This window comes from Phyllostomus hastatus, unplaced genomic scaffold, assembly GCF_019186645.2.
Source record: "Phyllostomus hastatus isolate PE091 unplaced genomic scaffold, TTU_PhHast_1.1 phas_contig_194, whole genome shotgun sequence".
NCBI lineage: Eukaryota > Metazoa > Chordata > Mammalia > Chiroptera > Phyllostomidae > Phyllostomus > Phyllostomus hastatus.
The window spans coordinates 551,465-562,073 of NW_025333703.1; the positions used below are offsets into that span (position 1 = coordinate 551,465).

Sequence of the window (10,609 nt, forward strand, 5' to 3'; positions counted from 1 at the left end):
TTATGCAATCAAGCCCCAAATCCTGAGCAAGAAACAAGTGATTGATAAATCAGATCCTCTAATCCTGACTTAAGAGTCTTACCTAAAATCCAGAAAAGCAACCAAGGTAATGTTACTGAAACTTTAGTAAGATATTAAAAATAGCATAACAACAGAAAGGAATTAAGAATATAAAAATTAACTACACCCACATACTTTAGAATAGCTTTTACTTTATGTAAATGAAGCAATAATTTTAATAATCATGTACAGTCTTATCTGCCTCTTCAGATGTTTAAAATGTCCAAAAGAGCCCTGGTCAGTGTGGCTCAGTTCATTGGAGCACTGTCCCATAAATCAAAATTTGGAGGGTTCGATTCCTGGTCAGGGCACATCCTAGGTTGTGGGTTCAGTCCCTGGCACATATAAGAGGCAATGGATCAATGTCTCTCTTCCAGTGATGTCTGTCTATCTGTCTGTCTCTCTTTTTCACCCCCTTCCCATCCTCTCTCTCTAAAATTAATAAGCATGCCCTTGGTGAGGATAATAAATAAATAAATAAGTAAATAGTCTAAAAGAATAAGTTATACTAAAATACTAATAGAAGTCTAAATTGTTTAAGAAGAGTAGCTGATTTGTGATGTATGTTTAAACTTAAATTTTTTTTGCTTATTAGATATAGGAATATAATAAACTGAGCATTATAAAAGTATAAAGGACAGTGAGCATTCATTCTATGCACAAAGCTCCTTGATTATTAAACAACTTATCAATAATTTCATGTAAAACTAAACACCTAAAGAACAGCACCATGTTATCAATTATTTAATGACTACTCACTGCACTCCCCCAGGTGTATACATGTTCCAGGAAATTAAAACCAAAATAATCCATGTTTTTTTCCCTAAAGCCTAAAAGTACTCCTTTAAAAAAAAAATCTTCACCTGAGGATATGTTTATTGATTTTAGATAGAGAAGAAGGAGGACAGAAAGAGAAAGAGGGAGAGAGAGAGAAACATTGATTGGTTGCCTCTCATAGGCGCCCAACCAGGGAGGGATCGAACCATCAACTCAGCTATGTTCCCTGACAAAGAATCAAACCCACAACTCTTTGGTGTATGGGACAGTACTGCAACCAACTGAGCCACCCAGCCAGGATCTGAAAGCACTCCTTTTAATATTACTAGTTATTAAGCCCCTAGTATTCTTTTACCAACCACATAGCCTATGTACCAGGTATTGTACCAAATGCTATAAGAGTCAACAGTAATCCAGAAAGACTCGGAAACAAAACTCCTTCTCCCATACTCCTTATTTTATGTCTCCCTTTCTGGCTTCTCCTCCTGGCCTTTCTCTGGTTAAAGGGACATCATTGAGTGCTACACCTTCCAACTATTATAGAATGAGCAAGAAACATTCTTACTTCAGTACCTCCTTCTACCTTTGTCACATTCATGAACCTCTTCCTTTGCACATCTGGGGTATCCTCACAGGCTGAATTCTTGCATCTGAGGGATCTTCTGTTCCTTTTTAAAGCCAAAATCTATGGCCAAGACTGTATATATAGTATGCTTGCAAAAAATGACCACACCTGGGGTATGGAGCATTGCAAAAAGGTATCACTACAGATAAGAAAGTCCTTTAAAACCAAGTAATTAACTTACTTTTTTTTTTTAGTATTTTGTACTCTTCTAAATAATAAACCTTGCCCTCACCAGTGTGGCTCAGTTGGCTGGAGCATCATCCAGTAGGCCAAAGGGTTGCAGATTCAATCCCTGGTCTGGACGCATGTGAGAGGCAACAAATTGACATCTCTCTTTCACATCCACATTTCTCTCTCTCCCTTCCCCTCTCTCTAAGCATGCCCTCTGGTATGGATAAAAGAAAGAAAAAGAAGAAAAAAATTATAAGCCTATGTTTTAATAAAAAGATCATTACTTCACTTAAGAGTATGTTTTAAATTATTTCCAGCATCCTGAAAATTTCCCATATACTAGGAAATTCCCATATACTATATGGGAAAATTTCCCATGTACTATATCTGTAACAGAGATCTGAAAAGCAGTTTAAATTTTGCTTTATAATGAGAAGGCTAAAAGTAGATAGTTGCTGGCCTTGGCCCCCACAATTGTTTCAGATGCAATATCTATCATACAATTAAAATTACTAGACATGCAAAAAGATTAAAAACAGAAATTAGAAATAGCACCACAGACAATTCAGATATTGGAGTTGTAGAACAAATAGTTTTAAATAGTTGTAATTAAATGTTAAAGACAACCAAGGAAAAAAGATAGGCAAATGAATGATAAGATGAAGAAATTAAATAGAACTGACATCTCTAAAAATGAATTATATAGACAATCTAGATCAGCATAAGAGATTAAAAAGTCATTGCAATTTTAACATGAGACCAGACAAGTAGGAGACAGAATTACAGAACTCAAAAACAAGTCAAAATATATATCCACATGAAGTGCAGATGAAAAAAGGAACAAAAAGAACAGAAGTGAATATAAAAGACACATGGGACAGTCAAAAGAGCTACCATACACGTAAGTGGAGTCTCAGAAGGAGTGGAGTCTCAGAAGGAGAAAAGAGATTGGAGAGGAATTAATATTGAATAAATGAACTAATCAAATCCTTCAACAAGAGTTTCAAGAGCTCAGCAAACCTGAAGAATAGTAAGTAAAATGAAAAGTAAAATACACAAAACAAAAAGCAAAACCACAACCAAGCATAGTCAAATTGATGAAAACCAAAGAAAAACAAAAAAACGTTTGAGAGTACCCAGAGGAACTCAAAAACATTACCAAAAGCCCTGATGAAAAAAAAAAGAGAGGTTAACTACACAAACGAACAATATCAGGAATGAAAGGGTAACATCAATTACAGATGCCACAGACCTTAAAAAGATAATAAGAGAATACTAATAACTTTATGTTCTTAACTGTGCAAGCTTATATAAAATAGACAAATTCCTTAAAAAACATGCCAAAACTGACATAAAAATAACAGAACATATAAAGTGTTAAATTGATTCTATAACTTAAAATTTTCCTATCAAGAAAAAATTAAGCACAGACAGCTTCACCAGTTAATTCTTTCAAATTTAAGGAACAACTTTATTCTTATAAGTAATGAATAGAGAAACACAGGGAATTCTTCCCAGCTCATTTTATGAGGCTAATAGAAGCCTGACACCAAAACTTAACAAAGACATTACAAGAAAATTATGAGCCAATATATCTCATAAATATATATACAGAAATTCCATCCAGTATTAGCAAATTTGACCATGTAAAATTTTTTAAAAAAGGTTTAATACATTATGGCCAGGCAAAGTTTACTTCAGGAATGAAAGGTTGGTTCAACATTTGAAAATTAACATAATTTAACACATTGATATGTTTAATAAAAGAAAAATCATATGATCTTCTTGATAAACACAGAAAATGCATTTGTCTAAATTCATTCTTCATTGGTGTAAAAAAAGTTTTAACAAATGAAAAAGAGAACTTCCTCAACTTGATAATTAGCATTTACAGTAGGTATTTGATTTATGCTTCATACAAGGATAATATACAAAAAGCAACTATACTTTCAGCAATAAACAACTGGAAAATTAAAAAAATTAAATACCATTTAGTTTCAACAATAAACATAAAATACCCAGGTATAAATCTAAGAGATGTGCAATAACAACTATAAATTGCTGAGAGAAATGGAAGACCTTAACAAATGTAGACATATAGTTATTATTTGATAGATTCAATATAGATAAAATGTCAGTTTTCCACTTCCAGCCAAAATGCAGGCATAGGTGGATACACTGTGCCTCCTCGCACAAGCAAAAGAAGGACAACAACAATTTAAAAACAAAAAACAACCAGAACTGACAGAAAATAGAACTGTATGGAAGTCCAACAACCAAGGAGTTAAAGAAGATACACTCAATCAGACTGGTAGGAGGGGTGGAGATGGGTGTCCAGAGAGGACCTGAGGCAAGGCAGTGGCTGGTGGACCCAGCACCAGATTGTGGAGCGGGGCTCACAAGGCTGAAGCTGGCTAGAAAGACTGGCAGTGGCAGGTGGAACAGGTGGTTTCACATTTGTGTGCGGATAAACTGGGAGGAACAACTTGGGAGCTAGACAGACCATGCAACCCAGGGTCCCAGTGTGGGGAAATAAAGCCTCAAACCTCTGATTAAAAACACTGGTGGGTGTTGAGGCAGCAGCAAGAAACTCCCAGCCTCACAGGAGATTTTGTTGGAGAGACCCATAGGCAAAGGAAATAGAAGTCCAGAAAGCCCAGAGAGTCCCAAAGAAGTTGGACCCAAGGAGGAACACACCAAGGCACGCCATAATTACACTACCCAAGATTGAAGATAAGGAGAGAATATTAGAAGCTGCAAGAGAAAAGGAGACAATCACCTACAAAGGAGTTCCCATAATACTGTCAGCTGATTTCTCAAGAGACCCTACAGGCAAGTAGGGGCTGGAAACAGGTATTCCAAGTCATGAAAGGCAAGCACCTACATTCAAGATGACTCTATCCAGCAAAGCTTTCATTTAGAATGGAAGGGCAGATAAAGTGCTTCTCAGATAAGGTCAAGTTCAAGGAGTTCATCATCACCAAGTCCTTATTATATGAAATGTTAAAAGGATTTATCTAAGAAAAAGAAGGTAAAAAATATGAACAGTAAAATGACAGCAAACTCACAATCATTAACAACCACACCTGAAACAAACACAAATTAAGGAAACAACTAGAACGGGAACAGAATCACAGAAATGGATGGTTATCAGCAGGGGAATGGGAGGGGGAGAGAGGGGATAAAGGTACAGAGAATAAGTAACATGAATGGTAGGTAGAAAATAGACAGGGAGGTTAAGAATAGTATGGGAAATGTAGAAGCCAAAGAACTTACATGTATGACCCATGGACATGAACTAAAGGGCAGAATGTGGGTGGGAAGGGGGGAGTGCAGGGCAGAGGGGAATAAGGGGCGGGGGGAGGAAATGGGACAATTGTAATAGCATAATCAATAAAATACATATTTTTAAAATGTCAGTTTTCCCCAAATTACCATACAGATTCATAAATAAAATCCCAGCAAGGATTCTTCTTTTTTGGTGAGAATTAACAAATTGATCCTAACACCTATAGGAAATGGAAAAAACACAAAATAGCCCAGCCAGTCTCAAAAAAGAGGAAAAAAGGTTGGAGAATTAAAACTACAGAGTTCAAGACAGTGGCACTGACCTAAAAGATAAATAATAAACAGAATACAATCCAGAAAAAGCCACAAATATAATATCACCTGATTTATGATAAAAGCTCCTTGTAATTCAGATGGGAAGGATGGTGTTTTTAACCAATAGTGCTAGAACAACTGTGTATTTGAATGGGAAAAAAATTAACCTTTATCCTTACCTCTCACCACACACAAAAATTAATTCAAGATAGACCACACACTTAAAAATATAAATGATAAACTTATAAAGCTTCTAAAGAAAACATAGGCCCTGCCTGGTGTGGTTCAGTGGACTGAGCACCAGCCTGCGAACCAAAGCGTCACAGGTTGGATTCCACAATCAGGGCACATGCCTGGGTTGCAGGCCAGGTCCCCAGTAGGGGGTGCGTAAGAGGCAACCACACATTGATGTTTCCCTCTCTCTTTCTCCCTCCCTTCCCCTCTATCTAAAAATAAATAAAATCTTTTTTTAAAATATAAAAAATAAATAAAAGAAAACATAGAAGAATGTCTTCAAGACCTTGGGAATAAGCAAGGATTTCCTTTCAAGATACAAAAAAGCACTAATTATAAAGATAAAGGTCTAAAAATCTTCTAGAAAAATGGGGAAAATCATAAATAATCAATCTAAAAAGATTAAAAATGTTCATATACACTCATACTTAAATAAGAAAACACTGCAATACCATTTTTCATGTATTAAATTGGTAAAAATTAAAAAGCATGACAAGACATTCTGTTGGCTATGCTGTAGAGGGGGAAACAGGCACTCTTATACATTGCAGGTGGGAATGAAAACTGGTACAACAGTCCCACAGGGGAATTTAGTAATACCCATTAAAACTGCATATGTACTTACCTTTGACCCAGCAATTCCACTTCTAGAAATATACCCTGAAGATATGCCTCCAAGCAATACAAAAATATACATATACAAAATTATTTACTGCAGGACCATTTACAGTAACAAAATATTGTAAATGACCTAAATGTCCATAACAGGAGAGTGGCTGAATAAACTATGATAAATCCATAAATATACTGGAATATTTATTATGTAACTATATAAACAAAAGCTATGAGTATCTCTTTGAATTGTGATGGAGTAATGTCCAGGATATATCATTAAGTGAAAGAAGCAATGTTCAAAAGAGTATGCTATTTTTAATGCAAAAAAGACATCATTCAAAAGAATACATGTATCTTCTCTTTTGTACAAAATAGCAGAAAGATAAATCAGAAAGTAATGAGGTTGATTTTGTATATGGAGTAGGCAGGAACCACATTAATGTTTTCATACTCAAAATACTGTGATATTCAACAATCAACTAGGATGTGGGGAAACCCAAAGTATAACAAACAAAGCTAAATGTATGAAAAATGAATAACAAAACTACACTGAAGAGGTTGGCAAAGAAAAGAACTAAATTGAAAACAGTTTTTGACTATGTATCTGTAAGGTTAAGGAAAAAAAGTTGCACACAAATACTTCACTGTAGTTAATAAATTTGTTGTTTATATGAGTTAGCAATTCTGAAACTACTTTACATTTATTCTAGAATGAGTAAAACAATACTGACACTAGAAATAGGTTTCTCATTGTTGGAGGAAGGAGTTACAAATAAGGAAATGGCCAAACCTGACTCAAAACAGTTCTTGGGTCTTGAATGTTTCCGTACATCTTGCCATCAGAAGCACTAAGCGTTTTTATTTTGTACTATTTCTCCAAGATGTTTGTATAGTGAACAGCCTTGAGAGACAGGTATTCTCTCTTTAGAGCAAAGGGCAAGCATGCTTATTACCCATTATACAAGGTTCAGATTCCCTAAATTCATGAGAGCACACATATGCTTGTGTATCTGCATCACCCTACAAGGGGCAAGTGAGCCAATACAAGAAAATATAGACACTTTGGCTATTGCTATGAGCAATCAACCACCTTTTATCTCTGACCCAAAAGTCATGCATCTTCTGCCAGCATCTGAAAATGTGTCAAGCTAACTTGCTAAATCACAAGTAGGGCAAAATCTCAGACACTTCACAGTTCTTGACAAAATCCTATAGCACTGGATTAGAAGTAAAGTTTGAGTAGAAATTAGTGGTTTTTTAATATATACAAATAGATAGATAAATAGATATAGATGTGTATATACACATCTGTGTATTTTCTAGCTCTCTCCACTGACAAAACTAGAGCAATTACACACAGGTAGCAAGGAGCAAACCTAGTGACCAGAGCTTGGTTTATAAATCCACTCTGCAACAAAAGAAACCAGGGTTCCTTGGAAAATTGCTGATACCAGGGTTGGAAGAGAGAAAAATACAAGATAAGACTGGAACACTTTGGTGCCAGAAAGTAAGAAAGCATTCAATGTGATGATATGTTGAAAAGACACAGGAGCCCTTTGGAGGAGTTCAACTGAAGGAGTTCTCAGCTGAAGGAGTTCCTAGTGGCCAAATCTGGGACAATTTAGCAATAAAATATAATAATAATAATAATAATAATAATAATAATAATAATAATAATGAATTAAAACTCAGAATAAAATAAAAGTCCATGAGTACATGGGGAATAAGAATAGTTCTACCTTATAGTAGAATTTAAATTAATAAATGCAGAAGGAATCATGAGAAGAGAAAATCACAAGGCAAATGTCAGAGAAATAATTATTTCATATAAGAATTACCAATGAGTTTAATGGGTGAAAGTATGATGAGAAATATTATTTTTGCATAGTCTCAAAGCATATCCTCACAAGATACTAATTAAAAAGGGAAAACAGTAATTTTGCATAGGAGAGACTTGGCACCCACCACCAGTTAATGTGTAATAGCCAAAAAACTGGAAACTATCAAATATCCATCAACAATGTAATCTACTACTAAATTGCAATATATCCCCAAATGTAATGAGCACTAAGTACAATTACACTCAACAGCGGGGATGACTTTCGAATATAATGTGGAACAAAAGAAGCCAGACATAAAGAAAATAGCACATGTTATATAATTTCATTTATAAATGAAGTTCAAAAGTAACTAAAATTAACTAATTGAGATAGGTTTCTGATTAGTGATTCTGGGAAGGAAATAATTAGGAAGGGGCATGAGGGAAACTTTTGGGAGTGTGGGCACAGTCCTTTATATCGATTTAGGAAATTGTTATACAGCTTTATACTTAAATTTTGTGCACTTTACCATATGATGTATCTCATTAAAATGTTTTAAAAACTATTAGCCCTGGCTGGTGTGGCTCAGTGAATTTAGCACCGGTCTGCGAACCAAAAGGTGGCAGCTTCAATTCCCAGTCAGGGCACAGGCCTGGGCTGCAGGCCAGGTCCCCAGTTGGGGGCATGCGAGAGGCAACAAACCAATGTATTCTCTTGCACAACCGTGTATCTCTGCCTCTCTTTCTCCCTCCCATCCCCTCTCTCTAGAAATAAATAAATAAAACAAAACCTATCAGAACCATGTTTTGGTAAGCTATAAAACAATAAAATGTTTCAAACACTGGTGTGCAAGTATAAGTTTGTGCAACACTTGAGTAAATATTTTGGCATTATTTAGCAAAGTGAAAGTTATCACATGACCCAGCAATTCCACTGGTAGATAGATAAATTCATGCATATGTACCTTATGTAAAAGAATGCTTGTGGCAGCATTGTTATAATGTCAAACAAACTAGAAATAACTCAAATGTCCATCGTTACTAGAAAGAATAGTGAATCAAAGGAAGAAAACAATATAGCAAAGAAAAATGAACCATTATTAAAGCAAATATAGAAGATTCTCAAAAACATAGTTGTACAAATAAGCAAAAATTCATATAAAAGGATATATAAAGGACAGCATTCATACCAAGTTTAAAAAACAAGCAGAACTGCAATATAATGCTTAAAGAAGTATACGTAAGTGAAAAAAAAAAACCCTCATATATTTATATAGTCACAAAAATCACAGAACCACTATGGGAACGTAAAGCTAGAGGTAACCCACAATCAAAGCAACAGGGCCGCATAACCAGGGCCTCACATGGTCACAAGCATCTCGTACCACAGTATTCACAGGCACCCCCACCTACACTCTACAGCACACAGGTAACACAATCACACCCCTATGGGGTCAAACGCTACCACTTCAACCGAGACAAAAGGCCCCAACACACCCACAAGTACAAAGCCGCACTTGCCCCTCCTCCCTTCAACCCCCCCTCACCCCATACACACACCTGGTATTGTCTAGTCACACCGGCAGTCTCAGGCCCCAGACGGTGCTGCACACGGTAATATTGGAACAGCAAGTCACAACCACAAAGTCAGTCACCACTTACCACCATATACCCGTAATCACACAATATGAATCTGACCTCCGCGTACCAAGCGGAGGTCCGGCTCTGGCCCCGCCCCCTCCCCCCCGGCTTCCTTACTTCAGGCCTTGGGAGCTTCCAAAGCGGCAGAAGCCTCCTCCACAGCACTGTAATAGTTGCAGGTGAAGACCTGTGGCTCCCGTTAGAGCGTGGCTTTGGGCTGAATTCACGCGAGATCACGTTATGCGGACAAGTCCTCTGGGAAATGCAGTCAGGACTTACTTGAGGCGGGCAAGATGGCTGTCTAGCGTCAGGATTCCCGTCAGAACTTAACTGGGGCCCATCGGAAACAATTGCGTCCTCTCATCAAACGGCGCACCGGAGACCTCATATAGCCCCACTCAGCATCAGGCTGAGCTTCTGAAAAAGGCCGCTCGGGCGCGTTTGAAAGAGACTAGGTTAAGTGAATCTCCGTACTATCCACGGTAGTTGAACAGGCTCAAAAGAGGAGGCTGTTTTGAAAGGGAAGATAATACGCACCGCAGACCCTTCTGGGAAATGCAGCTCCGGGCAGTGAACGCGGTAGATGCACTGTTTGATTCTTCACAGCTTGTGCCTACCTACATCCTGGAGATTTCTTGGAGTGTCACTGCAGCCAAGGAGTACCCAGTTTCCCGAGTTGCCGTTTTGGCCACCTTCCGGTGTGGCTTCAGCTTAGGGTTCTATAAAAGGGGGTCCAGGGGGGCGGGGGGGGGGGCAAATAGGGACTTGGAATGGGGCCCAGAACTCAGCGTGTTCAGGAAATATTAGGATGTCCTCACCTCCACCCCAACACAGGTGTGGGTTGGGGGAAGGGACAAATGGAGCAGGGCCATTGAGAGCTGTTTTGAATAGCAACAGCCTTGCAGCTAACTTCTGGTGTGGTCATTTAACATATCTATAACCTTTAACTGGTTGCATAGATATGTTAAATAGCTGTGGCCACCCTCTGAGCCAGGGGATGGAAGTAACTTCCCCCCAAGATGTAACTGGGAGGCAACTCCCCCAGTTACAGGGCCTGCATGGGA

The 10,609-nt window shown here is 37.5% G+C and overlaps 1 protein-coding gene across 9 annotated transcripts in view; it reads right to left on the reverse strand.

Moving 5' to 3' along the window:
- Positions 1–10,149, reverse strand: part of ZNF566 (zinc finger protein 566) — a 30,023-nt gene extending 19,874 nt beyond the window's left edge. For 3 of the 9 annotated variants that reach the window (XM_045833801.1, XM_045833800.1, XM_045833793.1), the window contains exon 1: positions 9,663–9,776. Coding sequence is in view for 1 of the 9 variants with exons in the window: in XM_045833802.1 (XP_045689758.1) it covers positions 1,695–1,723 (29 nt within the window). In the remaining 8 variants the exon portion in view is untranslated. The other 6 variants (XM_045833802.1, XM_045833798.1, XM_045833795.1 and 3 more) reach the window with 5 other exon arrangements.
- Positions 10,150–10,609: the final 460 nt, after the last annotated feature.